General features: G+C 43.8%; 1 protein-coding gene and 1 long non-coding RNA gene across 2 annotated transcripts in view; one reads left to right on the forward strand and one right to left on the reverse strand.

Moving 5' to 3' along the window:
* Window positions 1-6,861: 6,861 nt before the first annotated feature.
* LOC133150952 (syntaxin-3-like) overlaps window positions 6,862-18,751 on the reverse strand; it is a 75,373-nt gene continuing 63,483 nt past the window's right edge. The window contains exons 10-11 of the mRNA XM_061273592.1: window positions 18,243-18,353; window positions 6,862-6,932 (exon numbers count right to left, since the gene is read on the reverse strand). Of these exons, the coding sequence (XP_061129576.1) occupies window positions 6,870-6,932; window positions 18,243-18,353 (174 nt within the window). The 3' untranslated portion in view covers window positions 6,862-6,869. The remainder of the gene's footprint in view (window positions 6,933-18,242; window positions 18,354-18,751) is intronic.
* On the forward strand, window positions 14,996-15,493 carry LOC133152086 (uncharacterized). Its single transcript, XR_009714058.1, has 3 exons — window positions 14,996-15,142; window positions 15,236-15,337; window positions 15,414-15,493. It is a non-coding gene; the product is annotated as an uncharacterized LOC133152086 (long non-coding RNA).

Genomic DNA, 18,751 nt, shown 5'->3' on the forward strand with positions numbered 1-18,751 from the left:
TGCTGTTTGGGGTGGCGGCTGCACTGACTACAACTTGAAGGCCCTGCAGCGCATAGTGAACACTGCTGGTAAGATTGCTGGTGCTTCGCTCCCCTCCTTGAAGGACATTTACACCTCCCATCTCACCCGCAAGGCGACCACGATTGTGAGTGATGCGAGTCACCCCGCTCACTCTTTGTTCGAGCTTCTGCCCTCTGGGAAGAGGTACAGAAGCCTGCGCTCCCGCACCACCAGACTCTCAAACAGCTTCATACTCCAGGCTGTTAGGATCCTGAACTCGCTCCCCCGTTCTGCGTAGCGTCCTGTACTTTTACTGTCTGTACTGTCTGTATGCACACTGGCTCTTATTTGTTGTGTTATCTGTTTATTTATTATTTATTATTACTCTTATTATTTATTGTTTGTGCCTTTTTGTTTATGATGTTTTTTACTTTGCGCTATGCTTGCTGGCTCCGTTTTGCTCCTCTTATTTATTGTGTTATCTGTTTATTTATTATTTATTCATCACTCTTACTATTGATTGTTTGAATTTTTGCCTTCTTGTTTTTATATTGTGTCGCGTACTTGTATGTCTATCGTGTTATGTGTCTCGTCACCGTGGAATAGAGAAAAACGTAGTTTCGGTCTCTTTGTGTGTTGTGACATGTGGAGAGATTGACAATAAAGCTGACTTTGACTTTGACTTTGAATAGGTATAATGTCTAGACCCCGAATGTAAGACAACCCCCACTTTTCCAGTCTTATTTCAATGCAAAAAACACCGTCTTATACTCAGGCCAATACTAACTGTGATACGAGGCAAATGGCAATTGGGGTGCCCTCAGCTCCCATACCATAAACCTTTCCCACACTACAAAAAAAACATTCTTTCAACTCTGGAGCACATCATCAACCATTGCAGTCTACAAAGACTGTGCCATCCTTATGTCATTATCACAAAATTGTTTCTTTTTTTGGGCTAGTACATTGTCAGCATTCATCTCAATTTCATTTCACGCAGTTAATTATTAATAAATTAATCACTCAGAGCCCAACTTGCCATAGATAGAATTTCAACTTTTCAATAAATACACGATTGCAAATGTATATCTTTGTCCACGTCAGAGTTTGGGAAGTTGGAACATGATGACAAAACACAGGAACTTTGTGTTCAATATCATGACTTGCCAAATGGGTTAGGGTTAACAATTTTGTTTATTTCATCCCACCCAATTTCAACCAGCAATTTACATCACCTAGCTTCATAATTACACTTCTATGTTACTTTTGCGACCACAAAAAAACCCAAGAGTGACATTTTAAGTCGTACAGCAATAACATGGTCGTTTATATTTTTTTATGTCCAAGTGTCTGAATAATCAGGATTCTTGAAAGTTTGTGATCTTGAGAGTTCATAAGAGTCGTTATAATACAAGTTGAGAAATTGCAATGACGTATTTTTATACAGGCCAAGCCCTGCTTGGAATGTTAGACATAATATGGCAGATGCAGTCATAACTCACAGTACATTTGTGTTGTTGACATGTCGACACTGGCATTGTTTTAGCAATGACAGGTGTTGGGGTTGACAAATTATTTTTATCATATGATTATGTTGTAATGTTGACTAGAATCATTAACTTTGTTAAAACCTTCCACCTTTCAATGACTCGTTGAAACTTTCCACATTCAGTTGTTGGAACTTTCCAAATGATGTGGAAACATTCTTGCGTAGTTAGTTATCTAAAATGCTCCACTAATATCTGTTTCCACAACCTTGTAAAACAAAGAGCTAAGACCCTCTGCACTCATTCCAGTTTGCAGAGGTGACCCTCGAAAACTGTTCACTCTCACCCCTATCCTGCTTTCTCTCAAAATATTCTCTTGCAAGACGCGAAGGTCAGACTACTTTCAAACACCTCTGTATCACACAGGGTGCTGATGGCTTTCTCTGCTTGCAAGCGTAAAATGGGCAAACTGTCTCACGTGGTTCTTGCATAAAAGGTAGAGTGGGCAAAACTCTATCAACAGGGTATCTGCGGGGTTGTAAAACGTATTACAAGATCGTAAATGAAGGCCATTAAAAAGTATGATTAAGTAGTAAATGCCATCTGACGAGGTATTACATTTTTGAACAGCTATCCACCTGTAAGGTCTATTCTCTAAAAATCACGTAATTTCATTTATTATGTACTAAATCATAGTATGTGCGAGCAGGACCTGTGTCCTACAGTATGTTGTAGTTTGTGGCGTTAATGCAATGCTGTGGATGCCAACAACCGTAAAATAAAGTCCAATTTCGTCTATCAGTTTGCGTGCACGATAAAAACGTCATCACATTAATTCGTGCCTACACAATATTCCCTGGTAATGGAGGCAAAAGGAAGTCATGGGGAAATGTACGTTTTTCGATATCTGACTGGATGACGTTATATTTAAAGACTGGCTTAGGCCAGTTATTGATAACAACCGAGAGGCTTATTGTCTGTATATAGTGTACAGTAATCCCTTGTTTATCGCGGATAATTGGTTCCAAGACCACCCGCGAATATCCGCAAAGTAGTGTCACCCTTTTCTTAACATACATACAGTGTTTGTGTATCAATAAGTGTATATTAAACCATACAAGTGCATATATATATATATATATATATATATAACGTTTTTTCCATGTATAATGCGCAAAATGTAACTAATTTATTGTCCTAAAATCTGGGGTGCACATTATACATGGGTACAATTTTTTTTTTTTTTTTTTTTTTTTATTTTTTTGTAAGAAAATCATGGTACAACCATTTTTGAAGAAAATCTTGTCACGGATGGAGTGTGGAAAGGAGCAGGGCGACCAAGTGCAGCTTGGACCAGGGTTCATTGGAGGAACTCAAAACACAGACTTGGTAAACTAACATAACTCTCTAACAAAACCAACAACAGGACTGACCGACAAAGACGTGGAACAAAAAGACAGGGTGACATTACCGAAGACAGGAACAGAAACCTGTGTTATTGTCAAATATTGTTTGTTTTTTAATCTCCATCGCGGACTGGACGTCATACGGAGGCAGTATCACTGCGCATGCGCACTATGGATCGGATGCGAATACCGTTTTTTTCCATGTATAATGCGCCCCCATGTATAATACGCACCCTAAAAATGGCATGTTGATGCTGGAAAAAAGCCTGTACCCATGTATAATACGCACCCAAATCTCGACTCCTACTTAAGTCGGTTAACTTAAAATTATTTCAGAAAAAAGATCATATTTGGGAACAACCGGATGTTATTCTGCCGGTCAGTATCACTGCGCATGCGCTAGCAAACTCGATAGCGAAGAAATGTTTCGGATTTGTGTAGGGTACATTGTGACAGCAAACAAGCAGATGATTGAGCAAGCGTCTGATACGAGAGCATTGTGTTCGTATGGAGTGTGTTTGACGTGAACAGCAGAGAAGAAAGCGCATCTGTAATGGCGGCCTCCGTATCATATCCGGATTTGAAAAAAAAAATATACAAATTATTTTTTTTTGTACCCATGTATAGTGCGCACCCCAGATTTTAGGACAATAAATTAGTTAAATTTTGCGCATTATACATGGAAAAAAACGGTATATACTAGATCTGTGGAATAACGACGAGGCTGACGTCAGGGCGTCCTTTGTTGACAAAGGACGAGGAATTTGATTGATGGATTTAATTATTTGGAGTGACACAGATGGTTTGATAATATTATTGCTTATATAATAGTTATTTGATATATAATTTATATATCGTTATATGGGCCTGTGGAATATTTTGAAGTGAATTGTTGACATAAAGGACGATCAATGAATTTAAAGAACTGGAGTTACACATGGCCCGCGATGTCCTGCACAGCAGTGTAAGCAGGCTGCAAACACAGCATCCACATGCCCTCCTTATTACCGGGGACTTCAATCATGCCTCTCCTTCATCCACACTTCCAACTTTCAGCCAATATGTCACCTGCAGCACCAGAAGAAATAAAACACTGGACCTTTTTTATGCCAACCTTAAGGAGGCATATACATCATCCCCCCTCCCCCCCTTGGAAAATCTGATCACGATCTGATCCACCTTCTCCCCCTGTATCAGCCTCTGGTGAACAGGCAACCAGCAGTCACCCACACCAGACAGATCTGGTCTGAAGAATCTCTGGAGACTCTTCAGGACTGTTTTGAGACCACGGTGTGGGACGTGTTCCGTGAGGACTACGGGGACGACATCGACGGTCTCACCAGCTGTGTCACAGGCTACATTAACTTTTGTGTAGACTCCACCATACCCACCAAAACAGTCAGAGTTTTTGCAAACAGCAAACCTTGGATCACCCCTGAGATTAAAGACCTGCTCAGGGACAAAAGGAGGGTCTTTAAATCAGGAGACAGGGACCTGCTGAAGACGGTGCAGAGGGACTTGAAGAAGAAGATCAGGGAGGGGAAGAGCAACTACAAGAGGAGGATGGAAGACCAACTGCAGCGGGACGACGTCAACAGGGTCTGGAGGAGCCTGAACACCATCTCAGGACGTAGCAACTCTAGACCTGCGCTGGACAAGGATCAGGAGTGGGTGAATGACCTGAACCGGTTCTTCAACCGGTTTGAACAACCACCCACTCCTCCCAAGCCACCCACCCAGCCCTGCTTCCCCCGACTGGAGCCTCTTCTGCTCCGAGGACTCTCACCTCAACCCCGCCCCCTGCTACCCCCCCTCCAAAACCCCCCAGCCCACTCTCAACTCCACCAAACCCACCAACCATCCCCCCTGCAACCCAAAACCCAGCATGGTGCTCTCCACAGCCCAGGTGGAGAGAGGACTGGCCAGGCTCAAGGTGAAGAAGGTGACGGGTCCAGATGGCATCACCTCCAGGCTGCTCAGATCCTGCTCCGGGCAACTGTGCAGGATTGTGGAGCACATATTCAACATGAGCCTGAGACTGCACAGGGTACCACAGCTGTGGAAGACGTCCTGCGTGGTACCGGTGCCCAAGTCATCTCGTCCCAGTGACTTCAACCATTACCGGCCGGTGGCCCTGACATCCCACCTGGCGAAGACCCTGGAGAACAAACTGCACCATGCTGGAGCCTGCCAGCAGCTGACGTCATGGGTCCTGGACTTCCTCACAAACAGACCACAGTTTGTGAAGACAGGAGGCCGTGTTTCTGACACAGTGGTCTGCAACAGAGGAGCTCCACAGGGGACCGTCCTGGCCCCCCTCCTCTTCACCATCTACACAGCTGACTTCACCCACCACACATCGACCTGCCACCTCCAGAGGTTCTCGGACGACTCCGCCATCGTCGGTCGCATTAACGACGGAGACGAGATGGAGTACCGAGGGCTGAATCACAGATTCGTGGACTGGTGCCAGCGGAACCGCCTCCAGATTACCTCTGGAAAAACAAAGGAGCTGGTGGTGGACTTCCGCCGGCGCAAAATCCCCCCCTTGCCGGTGAACATCCAGGGAACGGACGTAGAGATTGTGGACTCTTACATGTACCTGGGTGTTCACCTGAACAATAAACTGGACTGGACTGGTAACACTCAGTGTGGTAACACTTCCATCCTCCAATACAAGAAGGGCCAGAGCAGACTCCACCTGCTGCGCAGACTGAGGTCCTTCGGAGTGAGGCACGGCCTCCTGAGGACCTTCTACGACTGTGGTGGCGTCTGCTATTTTTTATGGGGTGGTCTGCTGGAGCAGCGGCATCACTGCAGCGGAGAGGAAGAGGCTGGACAAGGTGGTGAAGAAAGCCGGCTCTGTCCTGGGCTGCAGTCTGGACCAGGTGGAGGTGGTGGGGGAGAGGAGGATGGTGGCTAAGCTGTCCTCCATCATGGACAACGTCTCCCACCCCCTTCATAAGACTGTCAGAACCCTGGAGAGCTCCATCAGTGACCGGCTTCGTCACCCACGATGCACCACCGAGAGGCATCGCAGGTCCTTCCTCCCTGCTGCCATCAGACTGTACAACCAGGCTAATCACTGTAGCTAACGGACAATATTAAGTGCAATAATGTGCAATAACCGTATGTGCAATCATATGTGCAATACCTGTCTACCTCAGACTCTTTTTACCTGTTTTTGTCTTCCTTTGCACTATTTTTTTTATCTAATATTTTTTTTATCTCCACTGTATATTGTGTATATACTGTCCATATTTTTTTAAATTATATATATCTTATACTTTACTTTTTTAAATCCTTTACCCCCTTCCCCGCATGCGTGTGTGTGTATATTTTATGTGTACTGCTGCTCACACAGGAGTTTCCCCATTGAGGGAATAATAAAGGATTATCTTATCTTATCTTATCTTTATAAACGTGTTATTTATGTAATAGTTATTTGAATAACTCTGAATGTTATGTCAGGCCCGTTCTCAGCTCTTCGTTTGTGTTTATGTAACGTTAGCATACCTATCCTTTAGCCTGTTGTCGCTTGTTCATGTCTAATCTTGGTGTTGGATTTTGTCGAATAAATTTCTCCCAAAATGCGACTTATACTCCGGAGCGACTTATATATGTTTCTTTTCACGTGAATATTGTCTGGATGAGGCTGAATGCCGTCACGTCGTGCATGGAGTCAAACCCTAGCCAACAGTTAAGGATTAGGGGTGTAAATTGCGGGTTTTGTCATGATACGATATATCGATAAAAAGAATCACAATACGATATTTGCCGATATCTTAAAGCCTGCTGTGATTCATTCACGATACATCACGATATAGTGCTTTGCGATCGATATAGAACAATATCCTGATTTATAACAATTCATACGCAAAATCAACAAGGTACTGCAAACTCTTTATTTAGGAAATTACAAAGTGCTTCCAAACGAATGAGTTGAAGCCCAAAGGGGAGCAACTTTCCTCGTCTTCTAGGACACTAGCCATAGCACCAGCCCGGGAGCCGCGTAGTTGTCGGCTCCCCTTTCACGTGCCTGCTCCCGGAAAGAGGAAGCAAGCAAAAATGAACTGGATTTCAAAATAAAGTCGTGTCTAATGTCCGAGGTAAAAAACGGGCGATATAGATCGATGTTTACGTTTAGCATCGATGCCAACAAATCGTAGAGCATTATATCGATTAATCGATGTGTATCGATGAATCGTTACACCCCTATTAAGGATACATCGACGGGGTGGGCAGTTTAACGTTTCAATCTTCTGCAGTAGTGGGACGGCTACATCACCGCAAACCTCCACAGCTCCCCACCAATCGCCAAAAGCTTTGCGTGCAGCAAGGACAGACTGGCTATGTCAAGTTTTGTTTAGCGTCATACTTCAAGAAGAAGAAGCGAGTTACGAGTGACACAGAGAAAAAATGAACATACACATTAGGTTTTTAGAGAATGACTGTGTGATTTCAAGATATTTTGGTTTCAAATTCCTGGGTCCTGCAAAGATAGATGATCTGTCACAGCACATAATTTCCAGTTGTAAGAGAGTGAACAACAATAAATAATAAATATACAGAATACAATACAGTTTAGGAAAATATAATTTTTCTAACTTCATTTCTGATGTTGTACTTAAGGAAAATGTAATGCCATAGTTGTAGGCTAAGATCAATCATCTATATTGCAACAGTGGGATGTCCTCTTTCTACCTTTAACAATGAAGAAACATTTTGTCCTTTCATTGCACTTACCCACTCAGAAAGTTGCGTGAGAAAATACAATAATCTGTAACTTTATTTGTAATCCCTATCCCTGAAGTTTGAAAGGTTGTCATATTTGCAACTCAAAGTTGTGTTGGTATTAAATTCCATTTGAGAATTTATGTACGTATATTCCCTGAATGAACTCTTCACTGTTTTTTAAGGCCTCCAGATGCAGACATCTCCATTTTAGTGTGGAGATCTCTACACAGGGAGGCCTCCTTCTGATTCAGATCAAATAAATTAGTTGTGATTATTACTTTTTTTTTATACTGATCTCAATTGATACACATTCAAATATGTTTCTACCACCACTGACAATCTAATGTCTCTATATAAAGCACTCCACTAGATTTGTTGATCTTTCTCTTGTGGACAAATACCATCTTTAGTCCAAGTTTCTGATTAATTAATTTTAAAGGGCTTATCCCAATGTCAATAGATATTCCTGTATTGTTTCAAAGTTGGCATTTAAACTCCTGCTCTTGCAATGAATTGCGGACAGCTTTCCTTCCAAATAAATGCGGCTAACCATCCACCATCCAAGATTAATAAAGATACTGGTTAATCTTGGATGGTGAATTATTTCCAAGTTTATGTTGTCATAGCGTTAGCCAAATCCAACAGTTCTTGCAGTTCAATTTGATTGTGGCATGAGCTGGGGCTATGGAATTTTTTTCCATAGGTCTTGACATACCTCAATTTGCCAATTTGTCCAACTCCTCCAGTACTCTGATCTGGACCGGTGTGGTATTCTCTGTAGATGATCCATTTGGCTTTATGTAGATTTTGCAGTTGGATGTCCAAAAGTCTTTAGTTGACGGGCTCGCCAAGCAATCAACAGATGAAGTTTGTTTGCTGAGATTCTCATTGATATAATCATTTGATTCCATCAGATTTTTTCCGTTTCAGTAAAACGATTTTGTGCTTTCTGCTTGTGAATGTAAGTAGCACGGCACAGTTGTCGTGACTCAACTACCGGTGACTCCTCTCTTGGGAAGCAGGTGGCATCAGTTCACGTTTGTTTTTTTGATAAGAACTCCACCGCTTGCTGTTCCACGGATCGGTTGTAGTCATCATCCACATTGTTTTGGTGTCTCAGTGACCCGGCGTTGCTTCTTGGTGCGATCTTGAGACCAGTGATGATTACATATTTGGTCTTATTCTGCTCATCAAGCTCTTCTACACTGCTGGTGAGGGTTTTGATCAGCTGATCCTTCTTGGCATTCTCATTTTTGAGGAATTAGATCTCCTCCATCCTAGCTTCTATCCCCATCTTGATTTTCCAGAGCATTCTGGAAATGCTGCATTCTGGAAATGTAAGTGAATCTTCTTTGGCACCATCACTCTTTGATTTTTGTGGCAATAAAAGTTGGAGGTTTTCCATATTCTTTCTCTGTCTGCTTTAACAGGCTACATAATTTATGCAGCCTGGTAGTTGGTTTTTGGCTCATCAACAGTTTGCAGCTGTATCCTTGAGAGCGTCCTACCTGCTCAGCAGCCTGAACTGAAATGTCCTGTAAATTTGGATCCTGGTTTTTGGGTCAAAGCTCTGTGAGCACATTGAATATCAAGAGATACCTTCAGGTAAGAGACACTGCATGGTCAACTTCTTTCCATCCATCCATATTTTAAATTTCTTCCTTGCCCTCTGAAGGGTTATGATCAAGAGATGTCAAGAATATTTGTCAACTGTAGGGATGAATAGCCATTTGAGATGTTTCTGTGTTTTAGTCTATATAAATAAACTTGGCATGACATGATACTTGAACCTAGCCTACTAACATCGATATACCGTATTACCCCAAATATAAGACGGTGATTTTAGCATTGAAATAAAACTGAAAAAGTGGGGGTCGTCTTACATTCGGGGTCTAGACATTATACCCATTCACAACGCTAGATGGCGCCAGATATCTTCAAAGTGAATGCTGAACTTAACTCCCCAGGCCAAAGCGAACCCCTGTCACGAAGAATAAAAATAAAAATAGCTGTTAGAAAGGTTCCTATGATGTTAAAATTTTGGAGAGTTACGTCACCGCGCCTTAAGTCGGTAGCGGTAGCAGTTTGCATTGTTTTATTGCAATGTTTTTCCTTATTCAGATTTGTTTCAAGACTACAGTTACAGTTAGACTTCACTTTGATGGTTAATGCAGTTATTGCAATTTTGTTGTTTTATCACAGTAGATTGGTTTATTTACATTTCAAAAACCAGAAGCCATTCATTTACAAATGTGATTGCACTTTAGTTTACATATTTAAATGTTAAGTTACGTATTAATTTGTGATAGACAGTTTTTGCATGATTTGAATGAGGCAAAATAACATGCTTTTTTTCTCAAATATATTGTTATAATCTTTGGTTTCAGATGTACTGGGATTATTTTCTGTATAAACATTTAATTTGGTGTTCAAAAAGTCTTTTTTCAAACTTGAGTCTTGAAAAAGAGGGGGTCGTCTTATATTCAGTGTCGTCCTGTATTCGGGCCAATATGGTACTCATAATATTAAAAGTTGGCTTCAATTCAGACCAGGATCCTGGTTAAAGTAATATATTTTCCGCACTATAAAGTGCTTTGAGTTAAAAGCCGCAGACTCAACAATGGGGGCTATATCTGTACTTAACCCACATATTGTACAGCGCATTATAGGGCACATGCTGCCAAAAACATACGGTATACAAAAAAGGTAACAAGAGCAAGTCAGTGAGTTCGGTTGTACTTTATTCTATTTAGGAATATACTCATTATTAACCAGTTTTTATCCACAAAACCATAGATGTCCTCATCTTCTGCATCTGAATTAAACATGCCACGTTCTTTTTTGTCATTGTCTGTGTCAGTCTCGTTGTCAAGTTGCCTTTCAGCAATGATCCAGGATCTCCATAAAGGTTGAACAACAGTTAAACCTGATACCTTTACCCATGCATCTACAATCCATTCACATAACTTGCATAACTTGCTCAGCGCTGCCTCAGAGTGAATGTGTAAATGTGTTTGCCTTTGTTGTGAAACTTTCTCACGGAAGCTCTCTTACCATGTGCTGCCTCAACTGATGACCCGTAGCTTGTAAGTATGTTATTTCTCCAATGCTATTTTCAGGGGTCCTTAGCCAAACCAATGCACGAATCAGTATTTATCAGTTGAGGCGGCGGTAAGTACGTACTCTACATATTACGTATGTTCTCAGAGTGGTTTACCACTCCAGTGTACGTATTTTCCATATTGTGTAATGTCTTCTGATTGGTTAATCGCTGTCATTTTACATATTTTGAGTATTACGTACTGTTCTTTACGTATACGACCCTGTGTCGGCAGCCGCACAACATTTACTGATTTTGGATCTCGGGGCTGACAAAAGGCTCACCTTCTTAGAATGCGCCCTGTAGATTTGTCAGAAAATTAAAGGCTTTTAGGTGCACCTTATGGAGTGGAAAATACGGTAACCATTTTAATCTTAGGACTGACGATGGAAATAGGGACGGACTGTTGGCGGAAGCCCTTTTTCAATGAGAACTATGGACAGGGATAAATATACAGTCATCCTTCACTATATTGCGGTTCATTTATCATGGCTTCAGTACATTGCAGATTTTTTCCACCCCCCAAAAAAAATCAAAAATTAAAAATAAAATCTCTAAATTGAGGAATTATGGCACGAACGTTGCCCGCACACTAGCAGAAGGCAGGGAGTGCCCACACAATTGCAGTACGTACACTTGTACCTTGTTATAAAAAATATTCTAAAAACATTAACAGTATTGTACCTTGTAAGATTTTTTTTATAATAATAAGATTTCTAAAAACATATTTACAGTATGTAGACTTGTACCTTGTTATAAAAAAGTTAATAATAAAAGAGTTCTAAAACAATATTTACAGCATGTATACTTTAGCTACATCTACATATGTGACACACATACATCATCATCATCATCATCATCATCATCATCGGCGGTCACTCGGGACGAGTATGACGGTCTTCTTCTCAGGGTTGTCTACTTGTGGGTCCGCAGGTGGGCGTAGAGGCCAATCCGGGATCCACATATTTTTGTGCAGTGTGGGCAGGGGAAAGTGGTGGTGGGTTGCGGTCGTGCTGGAGCCTGTTTTTGTCTTTCCTTTCGGAGTTGTCGTTTGGTTTCTGCGACACGGCGGAGTTCCTTTTCGTGATGTGCTGCACCTTCTTGCACCGCTGCCCTCCAGCAGTTCCTGTTCAAGGCGATGCTCTCCCAGTCCCGAGATGTTATTTGGAATTTCTTGAGATTGGTCTTGAGGTTGTCCTTAAAACGTTTCTTTTGCCCGCCCGGGGCTCGCGGACCTCTCTCCAGCTGGGAGTATAACATCTGTTTGGGGAGGCGGGTGTCAGCCATGCGGATGAGATGTCCTGTCCATCGGAGTTGGTGCTGCATTATTAAGGTGGTGATGCTCGGTATCCTGGCTTCCTCCAGAACGCTGATGTTTGTGCGTCTGTCCTCCCATTTGATCCGGAGTATTTTCCTCAAGGTTCTCTGGTGGTGTTGTTCAAGAGCTCTTAGGTGCCTGCTGTAGGTTGTCCATGACTCTGCCCCGTAAAGTAAGTTGGGGAGAACCACAGCTTTGTAAACCAGGAGCTTGGTGTCAACCCGGAGGTCTCGGTCTTCAAAGACTCTTTTCCGGTGTCTGGCATAGGCTCCACTGGCACAGCTCAGGCGATGGTTGAGCTCGGAGTCAATGTCCGCTTTGGAGGAGAGAAAGCAGCCGAGGTAGGGGAAATGGTGAACATATTCAAGTGCAGTGTTGTCCAGATTTATGATGGGCGGAGTAGATGGCTGGTTGGGTGGGGGTTGATGTAACACCTGGGTCTTCTTGATGTTCACGGTCAGACCCAGGGCTCTGTATGCCTTAGCGAAGGAGTTCAGGATGCCCTGGAGGTCTTCTGCAGAGTGTGCTGCAATGGCATTATCGTCTGCATACTGGAGCTCCACGACCGTGGTGGTTCTGATCTTGGTTTTGGCTTTGAACCTGTTAAGGTTGAAGAGCCCGCCATCAGTCCTGTACCATATTGGGATTCCGTGTGGTAGTTCTTTGTTGATGAGGTGGAGTATGGCGGCAATGAAGACAGAGAACAGGGTGGGTGCAATAATGCATCCCTGTTTGACCCCTGTCTCTACAGTGAAAGGCTCAGTCAAGAAGCTGTTATTGAGCACTGTGGCTGTCATTCCGTCATGTAATAAACGCAGTATTCTGACGTATTTGTCCGGGCAACCATACCTCAGAAGGATGCTCCATAGGGCCTGGCGATCCACCGTGTCAAAGGCTTTTGTAAGGTCTATGAAAGCCATGAACAAAGGCTGTTTATGCTCACGGCATTTCTCCTGGAGTTGGCGTGCTGTAAAAATCATGTCTGCAGTGCCTCTAGATGGGCGAAAACCGCACTGCGATTCTGGGAGAATTTCCTCAGACAGTGCCAGTAGGCGATTGGCAAGAACACGAGCAAGTACTTTGCCAACTGTTGAAAGGAGCGAGATGCCCCTATAGTTTCCGCAATCTGCTTTGTCCCCTTTCTTGAAAATGGTCACTATCAGAGCATCCCTGTGCTCCGAGGGGAGTACTTCTTTTGCCCAGACCTTCAGAAAGAGGGAATGGAGGTGGCGCTGGAGCTCTAGTCCACCTTCCTTTAGGACCTCAGCTGGGATCCCATCTGGCCCAGAGGCCTTGTTGTTCTTCAGGCTCCTGATGGCATCTTGGACCTCTACTAAAGTGGGAGGTTCACCCATGTCTTCCCTGATGGGACTCTGAGGGATGTGACTGAGGAAATCTGACTGAGTTGTGCTGTCACGGTTGAGGAGTTCCTGAAAGTGCTCTCTCCACCGGTTGTTTATGGACTCATTGTCCTTCAACAGCTCCTGCCCGTCTTTAGAGCGTAGGGGTTTTTGCCCGCGATGGCTTGGGCCGTAGACAGCCTTAGTAGCGCTGAAAAAGCCTCTGGTGTCACCAGAGTCTGCCAAACTCTGGATTTCCAGTGCCCTTTCTGTCCACCAGGAGTTTTTAATCTGTCTCACCCGGCTCTGGACGTCAGCCTTGGCTTTGGAGTGGGCCTGTCTCTTTGCTGTGCAGGTGATGTCATTTTGCCAGACACGAAAGGTTTCCCTTTTCTTGGAGATGAGCTGTTCTATCTCTGTGTCGTTCTCATCAAACCAGTCCTGATGCTTTCTGGCCTTGTACCCGAGAGTGGCACGGCAGGTGTCGAGGATGGAAGACTTGAGCAGGCTCCAGTGTTCTTCGATGTCCTCAGGGTATTCCTGAATGAGGCTTTCTCCAAGAGAGGCCTGAAACAGCTGCAGGGCGGCAGTGTTGTTCAGGGTCTCGAGGTTTAGTCTCTGCCGGCTCAGCTTCTTTTGCAGTCTCCTCTTCCTCTTGAGTTTGATGGACATCGTGAATCGTATCAGGCGGTGATCTGTCCAGCAGGCCTCTGAATCCATCATGGCTTTTGTGATGCTCACGTCGCGCTGATCCCTGGCTCTGACAATGACATAGTCAATAAGATGCCATTGTTTAGAGCGAGGGTGTCTCCATGAACCCTTGAGTTTTTTCTTCTGGCGAAAGATGGTATTCGTGATGGTAAGGTCGTATTGAGCACATTTGCTAAGAAGCAAAACCCCGTTGGAGTTGATGTTTCCAATGCCTTCCTTTCCAATGGTGCCCTTCCAGAGGTGGTGGTCCCGGCCCACTCTGGCATTGAAATCTCCCAATATAATAATCTTGTCCTCTTTGGGGATTTTTGACAATACATCATCCAGACAGGCATAGAAGGCCTCTTTTCTGTCCTCATCGGAAGCAAGGGTAGGTGCATAAGCACTAAGAACTGTTGCCGTCTGGTTGTTGACCAGCACCAGACGGAGGGTCATCAGGCGCTCACTGATTCCCACAGGGAGTTCAGAGAGCTGACTGATCAGTTGGTTCTTGATGGCAAAACCAACCCCATGGATCCTAGGCTCATCTGTGGCCTTTCCTTTCCAAAATAAAGTGTATCCACCCTTTTCCTCCTTCAGATGACCTTCCTCTGCCCGCCGGGTTTCTGAAAGAGCAGCTATGTCAATCCGGCATCTTCTCAATTCCCTGGCAATGATGGCGGTTCTCCTCTCCGGCCTATCACTGGTTACACTGTCCATTAGTGTGCGCACATTCCATGCTCCAAAATTCATGTTTCTGTGTTTTCGACCGCATATTGGTGATCCCTCTGAACGCAGTAATCCAGTCGGGAGGTTTGAGGCAGGCTATGTTTAGGGCACCTTTTCTAGCCCCTTCCCCCTCAGGGGTGAGCAGAGTGGATCCTAAAAAGGGCTGCTCAGTCGTAGATGCAGCTACCAAAGAGCTCTATCTGCCTCGGTCCAAGAGCCCAACGATCATCTAACATCCACCGCCTGATGTGCCAGCTTGTGACTAGGGGCTTCCAGACTTCACAATCCTGCCCCCGTTGCCACTTACTGGTCGCCACAGGACTTTAATCCGGGATGTAAGGTGGATTTCCTGAAAAAGACGCCTGTGCGTGACTTTGTTTAAAGTGGGGAGACTGGTGCACAGACAGTCACCACACTGTCCTTGACAGATCGGGGTCAGAGTCCAGTGGCAAGGAGACCAAGACGACTGGTGACCCTTTTCTGCTGCAGCCTTCATCCGCCTTCCCAGCCGTTGTGACGCCACCCCTCAGGTCAGCCATCATCCTCCGCCTGGTCCACCTTTGAGGTCTTCACTATTTACCCATAGCTGGAGCTGTTTACCCACAGCCGGGACAGTGGTTGATGGGCAGTAGGGCGTGTCCACACACCGGTGGGCCTACATGCCACATCTCTGGGGCCCACTGCTGCTCTGAGATCCTGCACAACTTAGCCTGGGACCGCAACGTGCCAGTTACCGTGTGTGGCCACGAGGAGGCGTGTGCAAGTCTTGGCAATGGAGAGGCTGTGTACCGGCTGAGGAGGCTTACACACTCGGCTCCTCTTTTCACCCCCGGAAACAGAGGGCTAGCCGGTGGCGGTAGCTGAAAGCAGAAAAGTGGCAAGCAGAGGCAGCATGCAGCATGCACAAACTACAGGCACTACTACTCCAACACTACTGCACTGACGCATCACACGCCCTGTGTGCTGATGGAACGCACACACACACACACACACGCACACACACACACACATTTCATATTTATATTATTTATACATTATTTTCCATATGTCTTTTATACTGCATACTGTACAGAAAAAGTGGACCAGCACGGATTGTAGCAATATGCAAACAGGGCACGAGAGGTTTTCTTTCACAGTTGTGCTTGGTTGCCATGGTAATGGACAAAAACTATCACCTACAGTATTTTTTTTAAGATGAAGACGCTGCCTAAAGAAGTTTCCAGCCAGAGTCACTGATACCGGAAATCAATAGGGCTGGATGTATAAGGAGAAAATGAGAGGGTGGCTGAAAGAGTTGTACATGAAGAGACCGGGTGTTTTTCTTTCACACATGGCCCTCCCTGTTCATCTGAGACTCCATGCATCTCACAACTGCTGTAAAAGCCAAGTTCAGAAAATGAATTAGAATTCTTCCATCATTCCAGGAGTATTAACAAAGGAACTCCAACTGCTAGACAGTCACGTGTCTGCGTCACCTGCCACCTAGCTGCTCCTTTTTCTCTGCATCGGCCGGTCATGGCAGTGCCCACACAATCAAGATGACCACCGGCACCTATTCCCGCTTAGCGTACTGATTATTTAAACTCCGGACTCTCGTCTTCACTCTGTCAGGTCATTCTTTTACCCTGCCCGTGACGCCACCCCTGTGCTCACTGTGCTCTGCCCGAATGATTCCCGTTGCCGATGTTGCCCGTGTACCGACCCAACTCGCTTTGCTCGCCGCCTGTCCTGACCACATGCCCATCTTTGACCACGCTTTGATCGCCGCCTGCCCTGACCACCTGCTTGCCCCTGACCAGGACTATCAATCCAGTCTTCCACTTCCCCTTTGCCCTTTTCAATAAAGATCCGTGCCGCACTTGGTCGCCCTGCCTTGATTGTGACATGGACATTGGCGTGAACAGGGCAAAGTCAAGTTCCAAGCAGTGTGGGAGTAATGGATGTTAGCGACCACTCGTTTACTAAAACTGGCATTCCACATCAACGGCAAATCTTGCCATCATTCCAGGAAGATTAACAAAGGAACTCCAACGACTGGACATTGGTGTGAACAGGGCATTCATAGTCAAGTTGCAAGCAGCGTGAGAGCAATGAATGACAGACAACAACCACACGTTTACTAAAACTGGCATTTCTCATTAACGACCAAAAAGTTTACTAAGATTCAGAGGCAGCGCCGAGCGAGTTATGCCATCATATGTGAATAAAATGTGGATGCCTGAAAAAAGGCATCAGCTTTAACTGTTATCTGTGCTTTCTAGAAAGCCAAGATCATTACAACAAGACTGACTCCAACAATGACGAGAAGGAACTTAGCATGTTAAATGGCAAACTTGCCGAGCTGTTTGATTCGGAAACAGCAGATGAAGACTTTGATGGTTTTGTTGATAAATATTGCTGAACAATAATGTAAGTACAGTCCTGTACATTGTTAAATAGTTGAATGAAGTACAACAATAGTCGCTGTCGTGTTCCCACTACCTTTTTTCTATACCATATGCATGCATGCGTCCTATGATGCGGTGCGTCGTATGTGTGGGTTAAGTACAGAAATGACTCTTGTAATTGAGTCTCCACATTTTAACCCAAAACGCCTTATGGTGGGGAAAATACGGTATTATGAATAAGGACGGAAGGGTGCCCAAGTTGCGGACAAAAGACGGAGAATAAAAATTTGGTAAACTGCTCACCTCTGTCCACGCCCTTCATGACCGTCACTCTGTTGTTGATTTTTTTTTTTTTTTAACTATGCCTACAAAACAAAAATACTATTCAAAATGCCCCTCTGGCTGTCAAGATTGTTGTAAAAAGAAGAAAAAAAGTAAGATCGTTGAAAATTGTTGTCAGTTTTTTGGAGTGGAGGAAAACTATAAAATCATTCAATTCTTGTGAAAATAATATAAAATCAGCTTAGCAATTAAAGTTCTAAAAAGGTTACAAAATCTGAATCTCTTAAGTAGTCAGCAGTGACAGTTTGTGCTCACACCTTGCAGACCCGCTGGGTGGATTGGCATGAATTATGGAGAGATTTAGTAAGCCAATTTGTTAGTGACCCAAGGTTCCACAATGTAGTTCCAACTTTACTGCTCCATTTTTTCCTACCACTGGAGTGGTGCTAGAAGTGCACCCCTCCCCCACCACCAAAACCATACCTCAAAAACATTGTAAATCAGGACTTTATTAAATCAAGGCACCAGTGCATATATGTACTATTTAGTACAATATTTAAAATCATATTTCTTGTTATTCCTAAAATAAACTTTGTCGATTTATTTCAAAATAGTAATACAGTGAGTATGTACAAAAAACAGTAACCATCACCCTAATTCTCATTGTGCTATGATTATTTGATCTCATATAAAACTCTGATATTAGTAAGCTATAACAAGTGAAATATTTAAGATAAGTTACTTGAGAAAATCAAGCCAAACTTACCCTGCGTGCTTCTTGTTGGAACTTGGCTGCTTTCTTGGTGTCAGCAACTGCTCTTTCTACAAAGCCCACTGATTGGTCCATGTTACTTTCAATTCTGTCAATCATGCCACCCTAAAAAATGGAAGGCAAGAAATAAAGAGCAAACACAGGCACACATTCTCAAGATGACAGATAAAAATTGTGATTCCAGAGTCATTCATTCACGGCACTTACGGTGGGTTGCACCAACAAAATTTTAACTTTAATCAGGGATTAGTAAAACCATGTTTGAAAGTGAGGTGATCTGGTTTATTAAGATTAAAATTAAGAAGACCTCTGTTGCATCGTTCCATCTCAGTTTAGTAAAAATCAGTTTAACGAAATTAAAACTCAATTCAATCCAATTTACAGAGATGATCGTGGATATTGAAATAATAATAAACAACAAATTATGGATTTAAATGTAGAGGCTGTCGCTACACCATTGTCAAGCCCCCTGTGTCGACAGGTGCTCTTTTTTTTCTCTTTCG

Source organism: Syngnathus typhle, linkage group LG3 (assembly GCF_033458585.1).
Source record: "Syngnathus typhle isolate RoL2023-S1 ecotype Sweden linkage group LG3, RoL_Styp_1.0, whole genome shotgun sequence".
NCBI lineage: Eukaryota > Metazoa > Chordata > Actinopteri > Syngnathiformes > Syngnathidae > Syngnathus > Syngnathus typhle.